The sequence below is a fragment of the Sciurus vulgaris genome (assembly GCF_902686455.1).
Source record: "Sciurus vulgaris genome assembly, chromosome: 4".
NCBI classification, from domain to species: Eukaryota; Metazoa; Chordata; class Mammalia; order Rodentia; family Sciuridae; genus Sciurus; species Sciurus vulgaris.
Window position 1 is genome coordinate 113,754,656 of NC_136464.1, and position 25,954 is coordinate 113,780,609.

At 34.3% G+C, this 25,954-nt stretch overlaps 1 protein-coding gene across 1 annotated transcript in view; it reads left to right on the forward strand.

The window, feature by feature from the left end:
- Window positions 1–24,762, forward strand: part of OBI1 (ORC ubiquitin ligase 1) — a 42,401-nt gene extending 17,639 nt beyond the window's left edge. Inside the window, exons 4-6 of the mRNA XM_079137231.1 lie at window positions 447–695; window positions 4,027–4,115; window positions 21,978–24,762. Of these exons, the coding sequence (XP_078993357.1) occupies window positions 447–695; window positions 4,027–4,115; window positions 21,978–23,520 (1,881 nt within the window). The 3' untranslated portion in view covers window positions 23,521–24,762. The remainder of the gene's footprint in view (window positions 1–446; window positions 696–4,026; window positions 4,116–21,977) is intronic.
- Window positions 24,763–25,954: the final 1,192 nt, after the last annotated feature.

Here is a 25,954-nt window from a genome sequence, read left to right on the forward strand (position 1 = left end):
TCAAATATAGAAGCAAAAATATAAACATTAAACCAAACCCTGAGCAGTCAGCTTGATCTACACTTAATTAGCCTTATTAAACCTAGTTAAATAGGCCTCAGATTTTTTTTTCTGAAATGAAATCTGCTTCTCTTTTGAAATTCATGCATCTTTTCTTATTTTCTGAATACCTTTAATAAAAAGTACCAATTTTATTTTTTAAAACTCCCAACTATCATTGAATTAAAGTACAAGTAGCACAAATGTCAATTTTTATTAAATCACAATACATTCTGAGAATTTAAAACATATGCAACTTTCTTCTTACAAAGCTATTATAGTGTGTAAAGAATCTGTGTATATACAGAAATTTGAATATAAAATCCAAAAATATATTGGCTTTGGTTTAGCATTTGTTTGTGTTTATTGCCTGTTGCTCCCTGATGACTGTGTGTTGTTTTTTTCAGGATGAAATAGATTGTTTGCAGAAAGAGATAGAAGAGCTTAAAAGTAAAAATCTCAGCTTGGAATCACAGATCAAGACTATTCTGGATCCTTTAACCTTGATGCAGGGCAATCAAAATGAAGACAAACATCCAGTTGTAGATAATCCAAGTAAAATTGACCCAGAAACTGTAGCAGAATGGAAGAAAAAACTCAGAACAGCTAATGAAATCTATGAAAAAGTAAAAGATGATGTGGATAAATTGAAAGAGGTAAGTTGGGTGGTTTTGAAGATTCTTTAAATGCCTTCAAAAGTACAAATAACCATATTACCTTGACTCATCACTAGATGATTTGAAAAGGGACAGAATCCCTGGATGAGCGTTTATATGCAATATGAAAACTTTTTCTCATTAAATATCATTAGCTGCCAAGAAATATCAGGTGGTTCCATTTGTGACTGTAAGTGGAGACTCTATAATGCTTCTATATGAAATTGCATTTCTGGAACAGTAACATCAATTTAAAGAATATGTTTCTATTTTCCCCTTTGTGGTTTGCTTAAGCTTATGTCAATGACTACCTTATGTGCATGAAAACAAAAGCATACCCGTTTCCTTGCCCGCAAAAGGAAAGGTTTTGACCATCTCTCTTATTTGTGCTCCCATCCATCTAACAAGATAGAGAGAACATAGGTGAAAAAGGTAAATTTCTAGGATTTTCTAGTCTACAAAGGGAGAGGCTATCCCTGTCATCAGCACTGTCTGTGATAGTCAGGTGTGATAGTGCTTTCTTGAACAAAGACCAGCCTTTAGCTTTACTTAAGATTTATCTGTCCTGGAGTCTGGTTGTGCTGAATGGAAATGGTTTTGTTGTACTTAGGTCTACTACCACCCATTCAGCTATCTACATTCACCTAAAATAATGTTATTGTATTGAATTACTGACTCCTGCCCATACAGTGATTAATGGGTGCCATATGATATTTTAAAGAATTACCACTGTATCCTGTTAGCAGGGAATCATCTGCAACTAAGTGTAAGCCATCTTTCACATATGAAATAAATGCTGTTTGGGCTGAGAAAAGGTCAAGAAAAGAGGAAAAAGGAAATAGTGCTTTCAGAGAAAAAAATGACAGATATAATTGCACTGTTTGTTGCAAGGTTAGGGAATATGTATATGTTCTTTGTATATTATTAGCCAACCTTAGTTATGTTGGTTTGTTAGAAGACAAGGGGAAGTCTGGTGTAGTGGCACATGCCTGTAATCTCAGCAGCTCTGGAGGCTGAGGCAGGAGGATTGCAAGTTCAAAGCCAGTCTCAGCAAATTAGCAAGGTCCTAAGCAACTTAGTGAGACTCTGTCTCTAAATAAAAAATGAAATGCCTGGGGATGTGGCTTAGTGGTTAAGTGCCCCTGGGTTCAATCCCTGGTACCAAAAAAAAAAAAAAAAAAAAAAAAAAAAAAAAAAGACAAGAGGAATGACAGCTAAGAAATTATGTATTTATCAATCTGCAATGTTTCCTTTGGCTTTCATAACTTTTCTTGAGCCATTGGTAAGCTCTGTAGGATCTTCTTCATAATTTTTAAATTTTTGCAACAAGTGCTTCTTAGAGCGTGAGGCTCTGTGTGGAAACTACTCTGGGCTCAGAGTGGTGTGGGGATTGTTTTTATAAATCAGTGAGGCACAGTGGCTCACACCTGTAGTCCCAGCAGCTCAGGAAGCTGAGGCAGGAGGATCACCAGAGCAAAATGAATAAGAAAACATGGAGTGCAGAGACAAAAATGTGATATTAAAAGGTAATAAAATATTATAAATCAAATACAGGTGTACAAAAGATTCAGAATAAAATGCTACATAGAATGAGCAAAGTGTACCTTTTTCCTGATGTTTCCTGAACTGGGTAAGTTTTGAACCATCAAGAGGGCAGTGTCATTACCCAAACATTGTTGACAATACTGAATAGGTAGCTACATTGTTAGTCTTCATTACTCTTTTAGGTACAACAAGTAGGTAGAACTCTATTCTTTGTAACCTTTACTTACCTTACTCTGATAGTTGAAGATCCTAGCCTGCCCTTAATGAGAAATATTAAAAAGAGAATTGCACATCTGGAGAGAGACCTTGAAACAATAGTGATGCAGTATGGGATTGGATATGGGAGGGAAAAAAAATCAAGAGTTTCTAATTTAAGCTTGTAGTCATCTTCAAAAAACATTCACTAAGTGCCTCCCCTTATGGTGCTGTACTTGAAAGCTTAATTCATTGTATGAGGAAGTAAATGGCTTTACATATATCTTCAGAGGGGAATAATGTTGTTTACCAGTCACTTAAAGAATTAACCCTCCATGGTCCTGGTGGGTGTGTAGCCATGAAGATGAGCAAGGGCTCAGAGCCCAAAAGGAACCTGGATGATTCTAAGAAAGGGTATTAGGTTTTATGCCTCCAAAATGTCTTTTGTCCTACTTCTATTGTGAGAATGCACATTCAAATGCACGTTTGTATTTAGGTGGGTAATAATATAGTTGGAAGTTTTGAAAATTAATCAAAAGCATAGGTAAAATTTTTGAAATATGTTTTTAGAACTTTTTGATTTTTTTTTTCCCACAATTGTTCTTGTGCTCCGTTAGCTGAATATGTTCTAGGCAAAGAATTTCCCTTGCCATGTGAGTTGAGTTTGGTTGCTAGTCTGGAAGTCTTATTTTTGTTTGGAATACACAAATGCAGTGACTAAGGAATTTAAAGGAAGTGACTTTGAAAAAGATTCTAAAATTAAAAGCACTATTTTTCAGGTTGTCCAAAATCAATATTGAACCTCTAGATTTTTCTAGTTATTGTTTTCTTGTTAGGTAATTTTTAGGGTATTATATAATTAAAAAAAAAAAATTATACTTGGGAATTTTTTTTTAAATCAAGGTCTAGAATCCATGGAATTGATTAGAAAATACTGATCCATTTTTAAAGATCCCAGAAATTGTCAGCCAGAGAATTGGTAAAGCCTTTTTGAAGAAAGAAGGCAAATAGTTCAATAATATTTTATTTATCCCTAGAAAAATATTTTTAAGTAGCAATCAAGAAATCAGTCTAATAGCTCAAAAATTAACTCTTTGGCATTTATGTGGTGTAATGTTACTTTGCTTAGAGTGTTCAGATGTGCAAAAAAGAAAAAAGAACACATTTTTGCCATTAGTATAGATCTTAATGACTTTAATCTAGCTAAAATATAGCTTTGTTTATTTCCCTGGGTAGTAGATGGGCAGAGTGCTTGGGGAATATAGATTAAAAATGCTTAGTTGTGTTCACCGGTTCACATGTTATTCCCAATGGTGATTTTCAATTTCCAAAGACCATGTTCTATTATTCAGTTTTCTGATATTATTGCTCTAAAAAATACAGATGGCTCATGTCATAAATTTTACTAGGAACTTTTGTTTTAGCTTGTGTATAGTTATTATTTTTTTTAACTTTTTTTAATTGTAAACAAATGGGGTACAACTGGTTTCTTTGGTTGTACATGAAGTAGAGGCATACCATTTGTGTAATCATACATTTACATAGGGTAATGATGTTTGACTCATTCTGTTTCAACTATTTTTTTTTTAAGGCAAATAAAAAATTGAAATTGGAAAACGGTGGCCTGGTGAGGGAGAATTTGCGACTAAAGGCTGAAGTTGACAACAGATCACCCCAGAAGTATGTATTTTGCACACAAAGCAATATTTGAGATTATGTCAGTCGTTTGGACTAGTCTGCTGTAATAGTGCATGGATTTTACTGTTTTCACTTTATTTAAGCAAGTAGAACGTCTTGCTTCTAAAAGTCAAGTGCATACTTTTTTTAGTAAAAATCTTATTCGCAGTTAAGGCTAATGTTGAACAAAGGATTTATACTATCCTTTTTTCATATTTGATTAATAAAATTATTTTGAACTATCACTTGGTTTTACAGATAACTGTTGAATAGTATTAATAATGAGATTAAAGTAATGCCCTTTAGCTGTTTTCTGAGATAATCCTAGTAATAGTTCATGTTCATATAGTGTATTCTCCTTACAGATACAACAGAATATAATTAATTTTCTATTTACAAATGAGAGAATAGAGACATAGAGATTAATCTAAACCTATGCAGCTAGCAAGTATTTAAACTCAAGATGGTTTATCCCCAGAGTCTATAATCTGAATCATTACACAAAAAAGCTTATGTGAAATAGAATTTATGGTATTTTTCTTGGAATTTTGGACTGATTTGAAGCTAATAAATGTGAATTTATTCTTCCTTCACGATGGAATAGTTTTTATTCCATTCTCAAAGATACAGGATTGCAAGTGCTGACCTGCTTAATAGTCTGTTAAAATTATTAGAGTAGGAGTTAAGAGTTGAAGATGGAGTAGAGATGGCAGATAATATTTGTGGTTCATTTTCTAGGGGAGGAAAAAAAATAAAGGACAAGTCAGAAGACAGTAGGCCCCAAAAGTCTGGCAGTCTTTCTGAAGGATGGCATATCATAACTGTGTCTTTTCTTCTCATCCAACCACTGAACTTCATTTCGTTGTTGTCATTGTTTTATTTGTTATTTTTAGATATGCATGACAGTAGATTGTATTTTGACATATCACATGTAAATGAAGTATAACTTCCCATTCCTGTGGTTGTATATGATGTTATACTGTCCTGTTATACTGTTCTGTATTCATATATGTTACACTGGCCCTGTATTCATATATGAACATAGAAGAGTTACCTCTGATCCATACTGCTGTCTTTCCCATTCCCATTCCTCCTCCCTTCCCACCATTTCCCCTGCCAATTGGTGAACCTTTACCTCCAAACCCCACCACCCCCACCTATTGTGATATTGAACTTCATTTATTTCTTCTGAAAAGAACAAGACAGAAATAATCAAATAATGAACAATTTATCCTACAAGAAATAACTCTTTGTTATTTACATAGGAAAAGTTACCCTCAGTAAAATCTCATGTGATATCAGAAAATAGTTGAAGTAAACCATAATTATGCAAAGCAGAGATCACTAACCAGTAGAGAAAGAAGTATAGTTTTTACTTTTAAATAATTCCTTTCCCTTTGCTTGCCAACCCTTTTTCTTTCACTTCAGATAATGTTCTACTTTGACAAATTAGGGAAATAAGTGTAGGAAGTGTTACTGTTATGTAGTGGTTTGAATCTCTGCTCCTATCATTTATTGGCAGCTTGCCTTGCCAGTCATAGTAATGCTTGTCCATTAGCCATTTCCCACAGCATACTGAATGGAACTGAAGCTATTTTGTTTGTAGCTTTTATTTCTTGAAAAGTTGCCCACCAGATTTCAGATGTAATGCCAGCCACAAGGATGTGTGTTTTTAAATATCAATGCCTTCAACCAGATAAATAACTGAAGCATCTCACCTGAGGTAACCTGGCTTCTCTCAAATAACCACCCTCACATCTGAATCCACTATAACTTTAGGATTTGCCATCTTTTACTTCCTTTCCTTCCCTTCATGGGAAGGGAACAGTGTTCATAGAAAAATGATTGAAGCTGACTCCTATTCCAGATCAATTTGCAATGCACTGAGGTATTCAATGCATTACATTTGACTTATAGCCTTGTTTACTCTCCATCACCAATCCTTAGTGGGATTCAGAGAGAGACTGACCAAAGCTGAAAATACCCAGATATAGTTCACCTGAGGAGAGCTCCTACTTATACAGAAAATATGAAATTTCAAGAATTTGAGAGTAAATGCAAACAAAATCATTCATTTCATTTTATTCCCTCAGGTTAGAAAGTACTTTAACCAGTTATTTTTTTCTCTTGTCTGCTTGGTTAGGTATAAAAGAATACTTTTTATAAACATGGTCTTAGTCTCTAATGTATCCCTCAAGTTGAGCAGATGCACTCTACATATCATTATAGAAGAGAGAACTTTAAGATTTAGGACTATAGAGGGGAAAAAATTAGGAAGATAATGTTAGCTTAGGTTAACTAACATTAAAAAAATTACCCTACACAGGGTGACTTAAACAACAAAGATTTGTTTTCTCACACTTCTGGAGGCTGGAAGTCCCATATAAAGCCTTGTCAGGATTGATTTCTGATACAGGCTGTCTTCCTGACCAACATTCACCTTCTCATTATGTCCTCACCTAGTAGGGAGAGAAGAGTGAGGACACTGTATTCTCTTCTTATAAGGATGCTAATCCCATTGGATTAGGATCCCACACTTACAACATCATTTAACCTTAATTACTTCCCTGTTCCCAGGTACAGTCACATTGGGGATTAGGGCTTCAATATATGAATTTTGGAGGTCTACAGTCCATAGCAGAATGTATTTCTTTTCAAAACACTCAACCAACTACCATGCTATTCCCAAAACAGGTAGACTTAAATCTAGTATAAATTAAGGGGGACTTCAACATATATATTGGTTTCAAGTACATAGTATTATTTTTAATGTCTTAAAAAACAGTATTATTCCTTAAAATGAAAATGTGGATTGTCATTTAACTCCTACTACTATCTTACTTTTCTGTATTATATGTATTATATGAAGTCTTAAAAAGTATCTGGACATTTCTCCTTCCTTAACTTTAACTTTAAAACCCTATTAAGCAGTGTAGTAGAGAGCCTAATGAACATATTCCTCTAGGTTTCAATAACATCCATCTGTTCTTTGTCAAAAGTTCATTTGTCTGACCGGGTGTGGTGGCAGACACCTGTAATCTTGAGAGGCAAAAGTGGGAGGATCTCAAGTCCTAAAGCTAGTCTCAGCAATGTAGCAAGACCCTTTCTCAAAATAAAAAAATAAAAAGGATGTAATTCAGCAGTTCAGAGCCCCTGGGTTCAATTCCTGGTACCAAAAAAAAAAAAAAAAAAAAAAAAAAAAAAAAGTAAGAAAGAAAAAGAAAAAATTCATTATCTGAATATCTAAATGAATGATTCAGAAAATGTAGCGTTTTTCTTTGAGTTTGACTATTAGCTGCTTTTTTAACCTTTCCTTCTAAATTAATTTCACCTGGAGGAAACCACCTATTTAGCTCTTCAGTTTATCCTAACACTCCTAAGAGAACAGGGTCTGATGTTCAAAGCTGAAGGGATGGAGACATGTCTTTTAGTTTACAAAGCTAATAATCTGAAGAAAACTCACCAGCCAACCCAGAAATACTGTTTTCCTTAACACTGTATAAGAGGCTTTAAACTATATAAAATAAATATTCCTTCCAACATCTAAAGTAGGTTAGGTTCTCTTGCTACAATTTCCCTATGTACTTTCCCTTCTTAGCACATATCACAATTGATAATAATGAACATTTGGTATAATTGCTTTATGACTTTCTTGAACTTTGTGAAGCAGGACTATAGTTAATGTATTCACTGTTGTGTCTACTGCATTTTAGAGTTGTGGCTCATGAACTGGACCTAGTATATATGAATGAAAAACATAGCTCCTAAGACTATGAGGAAGCATACAGATCAGTCCAGAATGTGTACACCCAATAGGAAAAATAAGTATATTTCTTCATTAAATTATTATTAGGGACTTGAGGTCAGCCTCATTGATTTAGTAAGGCCCTAAGCAATTTAGCAAGACCCTGTCACAGAATAAAAAATTAAAAAGGACCAGGGATATATCTCAGTGGTTAAGCACCCATGGATTCAATCCTGAGTACCTCCCCAAAAAATAGAGTAAAGAGACATCTTAACCCATTTCATTAGGATACTGATTAGTAACAAACTGATTATCAAACATTTTTGAGGCAATTGGGTAAATTTGACTATGGGACAGGTATTAGATGATATCAAGAAATTAACTGTTAATTTGGTTTAGTTAAATGGCTACTTCAGAAAATACACATTTATCTTAGTTTATTTGGGCTGCTATAACAAAATACTCACACACTGTGCAATTTACAACAATAGAAATTTATTTCTCATATTTTTGGAGTCTGCAAAGTCCAAGATCAAAGTGCTGGCAGATTTGAGCTCTCGTAAGGGCCAGCATCCTGGTTCATAGATGGCTGTCTTTTGGCTTTGTTTTCAAATGCCCTGGAGACTCTTTCAATTGAGGAATTCCTCCTTAATTCTTGAGGAATTCATCCTTATGACCTGAAGGCCTCCAATGGCCCTTTCCCCAAAAGGCCTCCAGATACCATCATCTTGGGAATATAATGTAACAGGATTTGGGGGAAGGACACAAACATTCAGTCTGTGGCATCATATTTTCTTTGAGAAATGCCTACTAAAATAATGGACAGTAGAATACTTTAGCAAAATACAAAGGGATGTATGTGTAAGGGTAATTAGGCAGAAATCTAGATAATGGTTAAATGTTGGAGATGAGTATATGGTGGTTAATTATACTGTTCTCTCTACTTCTGTGAATTTTTATAATTAAAAATTAAAACCAGCAAAATATGGTCCAGAAGGCTTGTAGTGTAATGAAGCTAAGAGATAAAAATACATGAAATAAACTCTAAGCCAAGTATCAGAGTGATATGACTTTAGAGAATGGCAAGTGGGTTGCCTTTTTCATCAGAAAGGCAGGATTTGAGACTAGCTTTGAAGCATGGAGGTTTCAGTGAGGAGGAAACAATCTGAATGAGAGGAAACAACTTGTGCTGATAGGAGTGGTCTATACAGCTCTGCAGTAGTAGATATGCATCATGTTACTGCTCAGGAAACAGAGGCTTCCTTCTGAAATTTATCAGAGAAGAAATTCTATAATTTTCACATCTCTCTATTGTGACCATCATTGCTCCGCTTACATGACAGCAGATAATGGAATGAGACAAACATTATTACCCTATGTACATGTATGATTACACAAATGGCATGAGTCTCCAGCATGTACAACCATAGAAATGAAAAGTTGTACCCCATTTGTTTACAATGATCAAAATGCATTCTGTAAAAATTTTAAAAATGTAAAAATTTCTAGAACTTGATAAAAAGAAAACCATTCATAGATATTCCTTACCATCATCTTTGAAGGTCTTCCTGGGGGAAAAAAGAAAAAGATACTATCTTACTCTTGAAAGACTTCGTTTTCTTCCTGGAAGTGTGATAGCCACAAATAACTTAAGTCAGACTTCAAGATAGTGGCTATTAAGAATAACTCAGTATATGATAGAAAAATAAGGCATTCTGCCCTCTTCAAAGGGGTTAGAAATACTGGGTCAAATTCAGATTGACATATAAGGCTTTCTTTTATGTTTATTGTGAATTATTTATATTAATTACGGAACTCCAACTAAGGCCTGATTCCAATAATATATAAATTCTGAGCCGAAAATTCTATGTTTGCTTTTAACCATTATAGAATAATATTAATATGTTATATCTATAGAATAAGACACTGGCACACCAAAAAATAAACACTCATGATGAAAAAGAAAGAAAATGAAGTGGCAACTGTTTGGTATTGAATTTCTCATATTACTAGGATCCCTAGACTTCAGTTACTACTCCCAAACTGTATCAGGAAATAATGGGATATATCTGTCCTTGATGGGTTAGGAGTTCGTTAGTGATTTTTTTAAGTAAAAGAGGTATGAGAAATTTACTTAGAAAGCATTTGAAAAGTTCCTGCCTTATTTTCCAGGATTCCTTATTAGTTATGCCTTTTTTATTTATTCATTTACTTGTTTATTTTTTCATTAGCCACTCTAGGCAGTAAATTGGCCATGTCACCAGGAATGAGTCTTTAGCAGAGCAGCTATTGTTGCCCTCAGCCACTAAGTCACCATAACAGTATGGGAGGTAAAACTTCATGTATAAAACTCTACAGATCATTTTTATCAAACAGTTTAATGGAATTAATGGCTTCACTTTCCAGTAATATGTATTTAAGAATGCTATGCATTATGTCATTGTGTCTTTAGTGAGATCTTTGGATTTGATAATGTCTTCATGCATGCTGCTCATTCTACTACATAGCAATCCCAAGGCTTGCCATTTTAGACCAGTTTTAAGGGATAATAAAGGTTATAGGTACTCTTGAGACAGAAAGTACTATTTCCTTTACTGATATATTTTAAAAAGTACTCCAAAGAGGAAATAATAGACTTCATAGATTATGACATGAACTTTCTTCCCTTTCTACTGTATTTTTTTGTGAACTATCTCATCTACTCCCATAGCTTTAGTAATCGCCTTCATGTATACTTGTATATCAGAAGATCGTAAAATAAAACCTAAATCTTTGGCCATACATTCTCTTCTGAACCACAGATTCATATTCCTATTTTGTACCCTCACTAGATACCCTGTGCCTTAAACTCATCACAAAGCATATGGTAAATAGCTTAGCTCTAGAGATAGACTGCCTGGATTCAAATATTGCTGCTTCCACTCTTTCTTTCTTAGCTCTATCCAATTCATTTTTCACCATACTTGAAATTATCTTTCAGTAAAATATAAATCAGGTTATTTAAACAACATGCATAACACTGCCCATGTTTTCCTAAAATGAAATCTAGACTGTTGACAAGCTAATGTATATCTGCCTCTTCTTTTTCATTTCATTTTCATACCCTAGCTTATCTCTGTCCAGTTCTACCAGCCTTCTTCAGTGTCTAAAACATACTGAACTTGTTTCCTCTGTTTAGTGTGTTCTGCTTCCAGATCATTTGTGCTCTCCTTCAATCATCAGGTTCAGAGGAGTCTTTCCTGACCATTCAGTTGAAAACAGCCTTCTCCTTCAGAATTTCTGCTTACTTACTTTATCTTATTATTATGCTATAATAATAAAATCATGGTAGTTAATAAGTAGAGCATGTTGATTTTGAACACAGACTCTGGTTCCAGACTTCTTAAGATAGAACATTGCTCTGTCTACCTATATCTCTGTCATTTGAGGGAAAAGTATTTTGCCCTTTCTTATCTAATCTTCTGTGAAATATGGGGCCAAGTGAACTGTGGATATACTACTTAGCCTCTTAGGGCCATAATTTTGTGTTAAATATGGATAGTATGTTCTTGAGAGGACAAGCTAAGAAAATTATCTATGTCTTTAGCATAATATGTAAAATAAAGGAGTTGGAGGCAGGAGGGGGTAATTTTGTATGTGTCTAAATAATTGTGTCCGTTATTCTCCCCTGCCTCAAATTATTTATTTTCTTGCTTAGTTTTTATCCTGATACTCAGTGACTTTACTACTTATCTATTGCCTGAAAAAAAAAAAAAAAAACTTCAAAACTTCAATATTATATTTTTCCACCACTTTCCCTGACCTACACCTGGTTGTTTAGTGTGTTCTTCATAACTTACTTCTTGTAAAGCCTTTGTGATCCATTTCTTCATATTCCCACTAATTTAGATTTGCTTTATTTCATCTTCGGCCTTTCATAACCTTCTGACTGCTTACCCTTCTTTTTCATGATAAACCTTGAGCATGTGCTTTATTGTTGCCTGAATTGTAGAATATGAATCTGATCATCTCCCTCTCCTATTTAATATCCTTTGACAATTCCCCATTGACTGCATAGTAAGCCCAAATTTCATAGTACAGTAAATAAGGCTCTTGAATACATCACTTTCAGCTTAACCTTCTTTCGTCTCTAGCCTCCTTCCCCTTCTGTTCTCTGCTTTGACTGTGATGAATTTCCACTGGACCCACATTTACCATTTCATGCTATACTTTTGTATCTTTGTTCATGCCTTATTCTTGTCTTCTTTGGTGTTCCCTGGTGCCTTTCTTTTTTTATTCTTCCTGTTTAATTCCAACATATTCTTTAAAATCTAGCTCAGTTGTCATTTATCTCTGAGGTCCTCTATGATTTTTCCATAGGGAGCACTTTGTTCTTCTGATTATTCTCATAACCTTTGTTTTAACATTCATGTTGTGTACTGATCAGTTTTATGACTGTCATGCCCAGTTAATCTGCCAGCTCATTGACACATAAGGCATATTTTTTAAATGCACACGTATGTATCTTTTTACTCAAAATACATATGTTTATATGCGTGTGTGTGTGTGTATATTCCTTCTCTGGGACCTGGCAGAAGGAAGGAGCCCTTATACTCTAATACTCTGTATTAGCACTTTTAGGGAACTAACTAGGTTAAGATTTTGAGTTTCCTTGCAGCTTAAAGTACAAAAGTTTTTAGAGGGCAGAAAATCAGAGATTCCTAGCATTTTCTCCAAATAAAGAAAACAAGAGATTCCCTGAAGTTTTTCTCTCTAAATTGTGCCAGAGATTGAGAATTAAAAAAGGGAACAGAAGAGACACATTAAGAGCTTGCATGACTCTGGTCTTGTGCGAGTCTCTTGCCTTTATCAGATTTTCCTGGCTGACTCTAAACAGTGGCCTAGTTCTAGTTCACAGGTCTGTTCTTAAACTGTGTCTCAAGATATGCCCATGCTTCTCTAGCCTTCTCTGTCATCAGCACTGCTAGTCTGACTGACTTTAGCTATTGTACCTTCTTGACCTATTCTGGCCTTTTTTTGTTTCTCATGATTTTACTCTGACAAATACAATGATTTCTGGTATTTGACCTCAGCCTGATCTGATGACTGATTCTGCTATGCCCTTTGGTTTTCCCGGAAGGGGAACTTGTAGACTGTCCATGAGCCTGATGATACCCTGAGGACAGACTGTGACAGTTGGTTGTGCTCAAGCCCCCCAGCCACCTGAGGGGCCCTTCTCTGGATTTTCAGCTAATTGGGGATAGACAGTTACTACAGTTTTCTGTCAACTTGTCTTTATTGTATTGATAAAATATTTTAGGAGCCTATAATACGTGCCAATAATGAAGCATATGATTGTCAGAGAAATTTTGAACTGTTTGAGAACAGGGATGACTTCTGTTTCTTTTGTTTCCCTTCTTTATAGTCCCCCTTAGCACACATTAGTCCTCCATAACTCATCTGAGTAATAATTATAGGATAGGTGCATCACAGTTTCTTGTTTTGTTTTATTTCAGATTGCTCATCATACAGCGATAGAGTGTGTGTATTAGATGGTGGAAAATATATAAACAAACATTAGTCCAGAAGATTTTTTTACATGGTATTGTCACTCAGTGAAAGTCACACTCTTTTACACTACTGAGATTTTGTTGTTACTATATTTGGGGAAAAGATATGTCCTTGAGTCCTGGTAGAAATGTAAAAGAATATTAAATAGAATGTTTTAATATTCTATCCTGTGAAAGATTAGGATGCCAAGACAGAAAATTAGGATATATCTGCATGGAATAGAAATGAAAAAGATTTACCAAACAATGAAATTTATTCACAGTGAAAAGTGTAGTGTATCTCACAGGCAGTGTGAAGAAAATAGTGCTTAGAGTTAGGCATCCTATTTTTGGCAGCTTTCCCCAATGTGCCGGTCAGGAGAAGGAAAGAAGCCTTGGAAATACAGACTAACTAGTTACAGTTTTCAAAGAGTCAGAGACCAAGTCTCAGTCAACCAAGAAGCAGGGAAGAGAAGTAGTTAGCATGAAACAATACTTTAGTTCTCTTTCTTATGACCTCTGTTGACCCTGTGTGTGGGTCAGTCATTAGAGACTTAGCACAAGTGGGACTAGTCTATTTCTCTTCATTTCACATATGCCACTCACCATTCAGGGCATTTATGTTAAGGATTGCTAGTTTCAACACCAGAATTCTTCTTAACTACAAATACATGGTTGGCTTAATAAAAGAAACAAAAGAACTGCCTTTAAAATTGTATGATTAATATGACCTATTATTTTTGTATGCTACTCTCCATTTGAAAATTTGAAAAACAGACTCTACCTTGCTTTTTTAGCTTTTTAAACAGTACTTTTGGAGGGTGAAAGAAAGAATTACTTCAAGCCCTAACTCTGTTTTGTTTATGTCAGCTTTGTCTTTAAGGAAGAAATTTCATTTTGTTAATCTTGCAAATATTGAAGTACTTTCCTTTTTGTGATAAAACCACGGTGCAATATAACATAGCTTGTGCTTTTTTATTCCCCCAAATTAGATCCTGAAACAAGTAACCTATGAGATTCTTAGGCCTTGTAATTTTTGTTTATAATTTTGTGCATTTTATATGAGAGATATCTTTTTCTTATAGTTAATGATACCTGCTGATAGACAAGCTCTTATACTTAGCACATTTAAGTACATTGTTTTTAGTTCATGGTGTTGATAAAACACGTGGGTTGGTATGTACCAGGGAGCTCTGTCAATGCTATTACTTTCCTGCAAGGCCACTTATCTTTGAAAGTTTCAAAATATTCTTGAGTTTGTGCCTTGAACATAGTTGTTTGATAGATGTTTGTTGATCTCATGAACACACATCTGTATGTATTCCTGTAGTTTTCTTATTACTTTTCTGTTTGTAGTAGAAAATGTATGTATCAGTAAAGAGTACAACAATGTTAGTTTATTGTATATGTAGACTTCATGCTCAGTAAAACTTGATACAGAGTGTGATACTTTTTGATGCAAAGTGATATAAAAGTAAATCAGGTAGAAATAGGTACTGATATTCTTAAGAAGGAATCTCAGATTCACATGGTTTTGGACATAGCCTTTGGAGTAAGAATGACTTGGATTCCTGCTACTTAACCTATTATGTAACTTTGAACAAGAACTTGAACTTTTGTAAGCTTCTCATTTCTCATCTTTAAAATAATAATGGATCTTGCTTCATAAAGTTGACATGTTGATGAAATAGGATAATAATTGTTGAGAATATAGCAATTTACCTGACCCCAAGTATATACATAATAAATTGTAGCTACTGCTATTCTTAGTGTCAGCATCATTGTCAGTAGTGGTCATTTATACTACTGTTAAAGATTTATTTGTTATAATTACTCTTGGTAAAATCTAGCTAAAATATCACCTGTTTTTTGAATGATGGGCCAAGGAATAGAAATTTTCTGTCTTGAATTTTCAGGAAGGAAAGATGTTTTTCTGTTTTCTCTCAGTATGCTGCATTATGTAACATTTTTGTGCGACCAACATATGATCAATAAGTTCTCTAGGAATGTAATATTTTTGTAACTGAGTACGTAATTTTTAAAAGAGAAAACTCTTGAGGAAGTATTGTCTAGTTATAAAACTCAGCAGCAGATCAAAATACATGGGACACTTCCCAAAGCTTCACTAGGTAAAGACAGAGTGCTTCTCCCCAACCCTGCTAACACATACACTGTGATGAAATAGATATGGGTAATGTGCAAATAACTCATACAAAGCAGATGAGATAAAAAGGATGCCAGGCCATTTGAGCCCTCTCCCCCCACCACCAAATATGGTTTTGAGTTCCATACAATCCTGGTTCTCCCTGTCCTCTACATAAAATGTGCCCACTTACCTCTGTACTGTACATATACACACAAAACAGAGACCAGTACCAGGACTTCTCATTTTGCTTCCCCTCCAATCAAAACTCAGGTTTCCTAATGAGCTCATGGTACAGGCTACTTGCTCAAGTTTTTTGTAATCAAAATGAAGAGTTTATGAACTCAAGGAATCTCCATAATTGGTAGATTGTGTTTCCAGAGAATATACTTAGGAAAGGGAAAGAAACATTGGAAAACTTCTTTCTCTGAAATTTTACTTCTGTGTATGTTTAAAATAAGACACTTGATTAATAACTCTGAAAGTTAGATAATGAAAAGATACACAATTGTAGCAATATAGACAGGCAACTAACTGTATAAAATCCACTCTATGAATGGGTCATTCTTATAGTAATTTAAAAATTCTTTAAAGAAAAAATTTTGATACTCACCCAATGTATTTGGTTTTCTTCCATATTAGCCATTGTTATAAGTAATTGTCACTTTGCATGGTTAATACAAAATGATTAATGCAAGCTAAAACCATGCAAAGAGATCTTAATAATCAGTGGAAAAAATTACAATTGTTCTATGGCCTTCAACTGTTTTTGTCCAAATTTTAGCTCTTAATGTCAATTATAAATGTGTATGGATATGAAAAAGCAGTAAAATTAGTATGTAGTACACTATATTTATGTGGTACAATTTGAAACATTGAGAATTAAAGTGTTATTTCCTTGTAAAAAACTTAAGGAGACTATTTGAATAGGACTTGCCTTGTCATCATATATACAACTTATGATATGAAGCTGGCATTGTTTTGATACTTTGATGAATTATTACACTACTGCATTTGTATCAACTTCTAACATTTTATCCTCTCTGCTCTCAATGTAGTAAAATATCTCTACAAGCTTTAATGTGATTTTTTTTTCTGCCTGTATTTCTTCTAGACATCTTTATCCTTTTAGCACAACTACTTTTCTCATCTCTTTCAGTAAGTTTGCCTCTATTAAGTTTCTCTGGAATCTCTAGAGTCTCTTGAATGACTTCAGGAGACTTGGGTGTGCTACCTTGCCATAACATTCCAACAGTCAACTGTTTCTTCCATAACTACATTTATGTTTAATTCTAATTTCACTTCTAGCTTTAACACTTTTTTTTTTTTCTGAACCACACCTTTGTTGGCCAGTTCTGTCTTTTGCTGTGTATTTTTATAAAATGTCATATGGGTTTTCACTAGGAAACAAGGAAGCAGCACAACTATATTCTTTGCCATCTGTTAACTGCATAGTAGATGCTGGTGACCAGTTACTTTAGACTTTGAAAGAGGTGACCTGATTGGTTACTGATCATGATACACATCTATTATTTATGTAGTCTTTTGTGAATTGAAAATCCAAAAGTGAAGATTTTACCTAATGTAATTACTGACAGTTAATATAATGTAAAGTGAAAATTGAACTATGTTGTTGGGTGACTAGTATTATTAACTAAACCAGGGTAAATGAAATTTGTGCATTTTAGAACCATGTTAAACAAGGGTATAAGCACTGAAAACCTATCTAGAAGGTCAGACCACAAATGCTGTTCCAGGTCCAAAGATTGCTTTTGCTGCTTACTATTACACACAGCTAGCAAGTAATGAAAAGATATGAAATCAAAGATTCATGAGGAAGCAAGTGGGTTCACTTTTCCTGTGTCCCCCTTGTTCCTCAAGAAGACCTTTCTGCAGATGACATAATTTTGTTCTTCTTTAGAGCTGAATGAAACTCCATTGCATATGCTGATTGAGATTAGCCAGACTCAGAAAGTCAAGAGTTGCAATTTTTTTTTTTTCTCTCTCTCTCAAGTTTGGAAGTTAGGGATAAAAAAAGAAAGAAAGAAAATGACATGAAAATAGAAGAGAAACCAGTAGTCTAGAAAAAAGGGTTCCTAAGGAGGGAGGAGGGCAGAGAGAGGGGGATTAGGAGAATGAAACAGATGAAATTATGCACTGTTAATGTACGAGTATATCACAGTGAATCCTGTGATTATGTACAATGAACCAATTAAAATGGTAATAAATAATAATAAAAGAATGAATAAACTCTTTGGGGTTCTTTTTGAACTAATATGGAAAATCACCAAGATGTACTAATTTCATGAAAAGAGCAAGGTGCAGAACAATATGAATATTATGCTGCTACTTCCTTCTGAAGTTTGGTAGTTTGGGCAACCCACTGGGATTAATGAATTTGTTTCTTTACTGGGTAGAGAACCAGAGAGGCAACACTTTCACAACTAGTTAATAGCAGCATTGCAATGATGTATCTTTAAAGTATGAGAATGGTATTTATTCAAGAAATACTTACAAAGGACTGCTGTATACTTGAAATTATTCTAGAGATCTAGCAGTGAATATATTAGTCAAACTCCCTGCTCTCCTGGAGCTTCAATTCTAATAGGGAAGTCAGAATACAGATAAATTGCTTAGTTCTGACATTTACTCTCTTACTTAATTTGTTTTTTTCTAACCTCCTTTAATCATATCTTATTCCTTTTATGTGATGAGCTATAAGAAAATGTGGTCTTAAGCACATTGTTTTTAGAAATGCTCTTACTGTAGTTAGAGTGATTCACAGTTCAAATAAGTAGGACTTGTCATTTCTTTTACTTCTAGTAGGAAAGGAACAATTTTGTGCCTCTGTAGTTGTTTGGACAAGGACAACTCTTTTCCATCATTTCTCATCCAGAATTACACCTCAGTTAACAATGCAAGCTGAAAAATCCTTGAAATGTCTACTAGATTCTGGCAGAATACACTCCCAATATCAATTGCTTCTCCCAAACTGTTCTACAGTGTTTCTCTGGCATAATGAAATCTTTGGCTGTCACTGCTACTTTGAAAATCAAAGCCTTTTGGTCTCTTACGGAATGCTTATAAAAATACCCCATTTTGAAACTTGCTCAGGAAAAGAAAGTATGGTAGATGGTCTTAGAAATCCCTCTGGCTTGCCTTGGCATTGTTTCATTTAACGTTATATACTCTGGAAATTTCTGGAATTAATATGAATAAATGAGTATTTTTAAAAACCCAAAGATAAGCTTTTATACTAATTGTCTTTTTCCATGGAGGTATATTATCATGTATATATCCCTAAATGTTATTTCTAAATGATAAATTGCCCTTTGCCAAATTTAATATAGGTACCTTGGGAAAGGAAAAAATTCCCCTAACCCCTCTGTCAAAAGTCTCATCTGATAGTCTTTTACTAAGGTAAAAATGGAAGTTTTTTTGGATTGACTTTTATAGAATGTTAAGCCTACAATTAAAAAGCTGATACTGTGTATATGTTAGTCTGGGATGATTTCCTTGGTATCATTAATAAAAATAATCAAATGTCTGAAGTACATGTAGTTTAGTAATATAGCGACTCACATAACATGTAAGAGAGGGCCAAGGACCTTTAGGCTTACTTATTCTATGGTGTTGACTGTCTTCATAGAAGGCACTGATGTATGTGAAAGTAAGAGAATGATATTTCTTGAAGAAATGTTTAACAAGGGAGTGCTGTGTAACTGAAATTATTCTAAGGATCTAACAGTGCAGGTAAGACCATTAAACTCCCTGCTCTCTTGAAGCTTCTACTCTAATGGAACCAGAAAACAGATAAATCATATAGACTGATTAATCAATTGATTGATTCTATTGCTTTCGTTGTAGATTTCTTGTCAGTTTGACTGCCAACTTGGGTCTTTTATTAGCATGGTAAAAAGATCTGATCACTAAGTATTGTAGACTTGTAACATGTTGAAATGGAGCTTCAGAGTATTGGGGACAGTGACCCTTGGAAAAACAGCCTGACTCCATCAGTGACTCCTGCTTGCTTGTCCCTCTTATGTGCATTGTGTTGCTGGCCTTTGGTGTTAGTTTTCATAGTATTTCAGCTTTCTGTCTGAAGTAACACAAAAAAATTGGTTAGGAATATCAATGACTTCAACTCAGAATCCTATGTCATCTCTTTTAAAAACACAAATAAGGCTGGGGTTGTGGCTCAGTAATAGAGCACCTGCCTAGCATGTTCAAGGCCCTGAGTTTCATCTCCAACACCACAAAAAAAAAAAAAAAAACACAGAAGAAGAAAAGAGAGAAGAAAAGAAAACAATGTAGGGAAAATAGTGTCTTAAAATAATATATATATTAATAATATAATATAAATAAAAAATAAAATAATATGTTTGAAATTCCAAGTAATAAGAAGTTGCTTATTGGAAAATATTACTATTTGTCATTTCTCATTTCTTATATAGATAAATTTCCTGTTATATCTTTTGGTAACATCTGACTTACTATCTAGTAGCATTATTTGATTTTAAATTATTTGATACCTTTATTAAAATACTGCACTTGAAATAAAGAACAAATTTGATCTTGGTACAGCAAATGTAAAACTGTCACTTTTGCTATTTGCATTAAATGAGTATGCTACATGGTTTTTCCATTTTACAACGTGGGTTATTTGTGCCAGAGAAACAGTCAAGAACTCACAAACGTTTTTTGTGAAATATACCAGTCTTTGTCCACTTTTTAATACTACTCTTGCAGAACTACACCTGTCAAGTACATTTACAAGCCAAAACATTTTTAACAAAGAGGAAAAACTGTCATTCATTTAACCAGATACTCATAGTAGTAAACTTCATCTTTTAAGATGGAGAGACTTGTTATTGTAGTTGCTTCTGTTTTTGTTATGCCCATGGTTTAGCTTTGTGTTTTAAAAGTTGAAGGGAATATGCTCTCTGGGAGTTCAGTTAATTGCAGAGAGTAGATCAATATTATGCAGTCATGTCTTTTAAAGCCCTATCTAATCCTGAGAATTCATGATTCTATATTTACCTTTGCCTCTGCTTTTTTCCCTTAGTGAGAAGAGAGGCAAGAATCATGCTGGTGCTGAACTGGGAATAAATTGGGCCAGGGGTTTTAGTAGGTGATGGGCTGTCTAGAATGTGTGGTTGATTCTAGGAGGTACAGTTACTGTTGGCTCCTTGTGCTCCTTTATAGTTTTTTTAATATATTTTCTTAATTATGAGTATTTTTATATTTGTGAGAGAAAGAAAGAAAAAGATAAACCCAAAGATAAAAACAAATTTTAGAAGTTACCTTCTCAAATACCTTCCTGCACACAGGCCATCCCTGATTTCTTAGAGAGAGATCAATATATGTCATCAAAAGGTTGATCGAAGCTCTTGACAAGAACCTGGGTACAGGGGAAGTATTTTTTATGGGCTTGTTTTTGTACTCATTTCTTGCAGTTTCCTGAAAGATAGAATTTTCCTTAGTGGTCAGATAGAATTTAAGCTGAATATTTTCTCTTCCTTGGAGCTGAATAGTTTCATTCATGTGTGTGTCCCAGTCTTAAATATACCTCTTAACCTATAGTAGGTGCTCAAAATTTATTTTCTGAGCTGAACCCAGTACCCATTCTTGAGAGAATAATGGAAAAAAAAGAAAACCAGGTAAAAACAGTTTTTGATGTGTTCTTTCTAGTCAGTCTCCAAAATGTTCCCATTCAGATAATGTAAAAATGTTTTTATGCATACTATTTTGGAACCACAAGGACTGACTTTGTATTTCAGAGTTGGAAGATATGATATTGATATCCTAAATTGTAAAATGCCAGAAATAAGTAGAACTGAAATGAATTAAAGCTTGGTGCTCAGAAAGGCCACAGAAAATCTTCATATCGAGGATAGCTATAATTGAAAGGGTCCAAATAAGTATTTAAAACCACCCCTTCTGAGACTTCTGAGTTTCTGAATTTCAAATTGGTGTTTTATGTTTGACAAGGTGACATTGTATAAGAAATGTATTGTAAAACCCTGCTCTACAATAAGAAAATGATTGAATGTAAATATTTCAAGATGTGGACCACTGTTCAAATGTTATCATAAATCTTTGCCATTGTTTTAGGGGATAACTCTTCATGCATATATGAACTGAATTGATAGAGCTAGTTCCTGGAAGGGAAATCATCAGTGAGTTTCTGCCTCCCTCTTATCATTAGTCTGATTATACCACTAAAATGTCCAATTAGATCTTTGCTATAATCATATGTTTATTAGTACATAGGTGGGGAAACCCTTTTTTGAAGATATCATATCTGGCATAGCTTTTGTTCTATTCACTAAGTGGCCCGAAATGTCATTGTTATGTGAAATTAGAATGTGCTGGGACAATTTGCATTTTTAAACTTTGAAAACAGCTTGAACTATATATAAGATTAATTATCCTTCCATTCCTTCTAGGTTTGGAAGGTTTACAGTTGCTGCTCTGCAGTCCAAAGTAGAACAATATGAACGTGAAACCAATCGCCTCAAGAAAGCCCTAGAACGAAGTGATAAATATATAGAGGAACTAGAATCTCAGGTTGCACAACTAAAAAATTCAAATGAAGAGAAGGGAACTATGGATTCCATTTGCCAGAGAGCACTTTCTGCAGATGACAATGGGAACAAAGGTAGTGAGGAGGATGTGGCATCAAAGAATGAAGGTGATAGTGCAAGAAAGCAGCCTGGCTCATCCACTTCCATTACTGTCCACCTGGCAAAGCCTTCCAGCGGCCGACTCTCTGACACCAGTTCTGCCCGACAGGAAAACACTAACAAAACAGAATCAAATTGCCCTAAGAACAAAGACATATATCAAAAACAGGTAGAAATAATGTTAGATGTGACAGATACAAGTATGGATACTTATTTGGAAGGAGAGTGGAGTAATAAACCAAATGACTGTGTACCCTACAAAGATGAAGAGCTTTATGATCTTCCAGCCCCTTGTACTCCTTTGTCCCTTAGTTGCCTTCAGCTAAATACACCAGAAAATAGAGAGAGCTCTGTGGTCAAAGCAGGAAGTTCCAAAAAGCACTCAAACCATCTCAGAAAATTGGTGTTTGATGATTTTTGTGATACTCAAAATGTTTGTAATAAAGATTCTTCAGAAGATGATACAAGTAGAAATGAAAATGAAAAAAAATCAGAATGTTTTACTTCCCCAAAGACAGGATTTTGGGATTGTTGCTCCACAAGCTATGCCCAAAGCTTGGATTTTGAAAGTTCAGAGGAGAACACAATAGCAAATTCTGTTGGAGAAATATCTTTAAAATTGAGTGAGAAATCAGGCTCATGTTTATCCAAGAGGTTGAATTGTATTCGCTCTTTTGAAATAAACCGAACAAGAACATCTAGCGAAGCATCAATGGATGCTGCTTACCTTGACAAAATCTCTGAATTGGATTCAATGATGTCAGAGTCAGACAACAGCAAGAGCCCTTGTAATAACGGTTTTAAGTCAGTGGATTTAGATGGGTTATCAAAGTCATCTCAAGGCAGTGAATTTCTTGAAGAATCTGAAAAGCTGGAAGAAAGAACTAAGCTAAATCTTTCCAAAGGTTCTCTAACTATTGATCAGTTAGAAAATGGAAATGAATGGAAACATACTTCCTTTTTTCTCCTCTCTCCAACTGACCAAGAAATGAATGAAGATTTTTCACTCCATTCTACTTCTAACCCAGGATCTAATGACATCAAACCCCCAAGCTGTTTGTTTCAGACAGAATTTTCCCAGGGTGTTTTGTTAAGTAGTTCACATCGACTATTTGAAGATCAACGGTTTGGGTCATCTTTATTTAAGATGTCCTCAGAGATGCACAGTCTTCATAACCACCTTCAGTCTCCTTGGTCTACTTCCTTTGTGCCTGAAAAGAGAAATAAAAATGTAAATCAGTCAACAAAAAGAAAAATCCAGAGCAGCCTTTCCAATGCCAGTCCATCTAAAGCAACCAAAAGTTGACTCATTAGGGAGGTGTCATTTGTGGTTTTGTCCTGAAAGGAACATGAAAGTTTTTAAAAGTTATGTTTTTCTCTTCTAGGTGGTTTTGAATTGATAATCTTTAATCAGATGCCAGGTCAGAATACTAGCTTAACCTGTACCCACTGAACTTATTTCATTTTGAAAAGACTTTGGTCTTTTTATTTTTATTTGGATATCTTTTTGACCTGAGAAGGTAGTGAAAGGGTTTTTGTTTGTTTTTTTTTCTTTTTAAGGAATATTATATGTATCTGGGTTGGGTGGGTTTTGTTTCCTTGAATTTTATTTAACTTTTAGATACAGTGTCTTATTAATGAAGCTCAGTTGTCTTTAGTACTGTGTTCTTAAGTAAAACTTTTAGTATTGTCTGCATATTGCTCATAAGAGTTTCTTTAAAGCTTTTCCTAAGATGTAGGTTATTTGTATGCCCCTTTTTATTTATGTTTCATGATGGCTTAACTTTTATACAAGGCCATAATGAAGAAATAGCACTATGACTTAAGTCCAATATTCTTTTTACTTTTTGTTAGGTTTTATGTATATATTTGCTTTTTTTTTAACCATTGTGCTTTGTCCAGTTTTTGTGAAAATGTTCTGCTAGTGTGCAAGAATACATTTTCTAAATGAAAGTATTCATTTTATGTCAGGTAGCTTTATATTTGCTTATCTTTTTTGTGTGTATGTAAAATCAGAAATTGAGCATACTTTGGAAGGAAGGCATGATTGAGTTTGAAGAAGCTTAAACATCACAGCTTCATTGTTCCAGATGTATAGATGCAGAAGAACTCTGCCAAGTTCCTTGATCCATTTATACCATAGTGGAGGGTTTTTCTGAGTAATAAAGTTTTTCTTTGCATGTTACTAGTCTTTGTGGAAATGCATGGCAGCATTTTTGCTTGCTCTATTTTCTTAAAAGAATATTTCTTTAAACTTCTTTTTAAAAAGAAGTTTCAGTTGGCTAGTATGTAGGACAACATTTTTAAATGAAAAGTTGAGGCGGGTAAGGATAGGTAAGAGCTAAGCACAAGTTTTAATTTGGACTCCGAAAAAGTATATTATTCTGAACATGTTTGGTATGCCTATAAATGTCTTAAAAAGTGGGTTTGTATGCCAATGACTTGTTTATCTAATGTGCACTGAACATTTTACATTAATACCTTATTGTTTTACATTAATACTGCATGCTTTTCTATGTGAATTGAATAAAGAATGTCATAAACGCTGTATGGCTTGATGTCTCAGATGTTGAATTAGCCTATAAAGACAGGAAAATTTATTTTTAATTGATTTTTATAAATCCAGATCAATCACCTGTAGCCCATGGACCAAATCTGGTCTATACCAGAGTTTAGAAAGGCCTGTGAGCAAAAAATGGATTTTAGTTATTTTTAATTGTTTTTAATCCAAAGAATTAATATTTTATGACACAGGAAAATTACATGAAATTCACATTTCAAAGTTCCTAAAATAAAGTCTTACTGGAACACACCTACATTCATTTATTTACATACTATCTGTGGCTGTTTTTGCAATACAACAGTAGAGTTGAATAGCTGCAATGGAGACCATATAGATTAGAAAGCTTGAAATATATACAATCTGCCTTTTTTACAGAAAAATTTGCTGACCTTGTTATAATAGACTCAGAATTCAATGAAATCATAAAAATATAACAAAATCACTTTTATGATTTGGAGAATTATGCTTTCTACTTGCAGAAGCAATAGAAAAATATAAAGTGTAAATTTTTATCATTTTCTAGTAATTGTTCATTATTTTCTTTCTAAAATGTTAAAGCCAATGGATACTTTCAGAGCTATTAGCAGTTTAAATATCTTTTATAATATGGTTATCCATTAGGAACTCCAAGTATGGAAATCTTAAATTTTTTGTCAGCAAATGTAGGAGTGCTATGGTCTGAGTGTGCCCCCACCCCAAATTAATCTGTTGAAACCTAACCCACAAGGTAACGTATTAAGAGGTGGGGCCTTTGGGAAGTGATTAGATCATAAGGGCTCTGCCTTTCTGAATGGGGTTAGTACACTTATAAAACAGGCCTGAGGGAGCTTCCATGCCCCTCTACCACATGGCCTTGATCTTTAGACTTCCCTGCCTCAGGACTGTGAGAAATAAATTTCTATTATTAATAAATTAGCTAATCTAAGGTATTTTATTATAACAGCTCAGATGAACTAAGAACATTCTAATTCTGTCTATAACCAGGAATGTGTCTGCTTTGAGTCCAAATACTGATAGTGTGTCTTGTAAATCTAAGTGTTTAGCCTTATTTACTAATGACTAATCTGTTGGTCTAGAGTGCTTCCCAGTTACCTTCCAGAGTTCCTTCATTCTTCCCAAAGCAGTATTTCATACACCAGCCTAATTAAACCCATGCTGTTTCTGTTTGTACAGAATT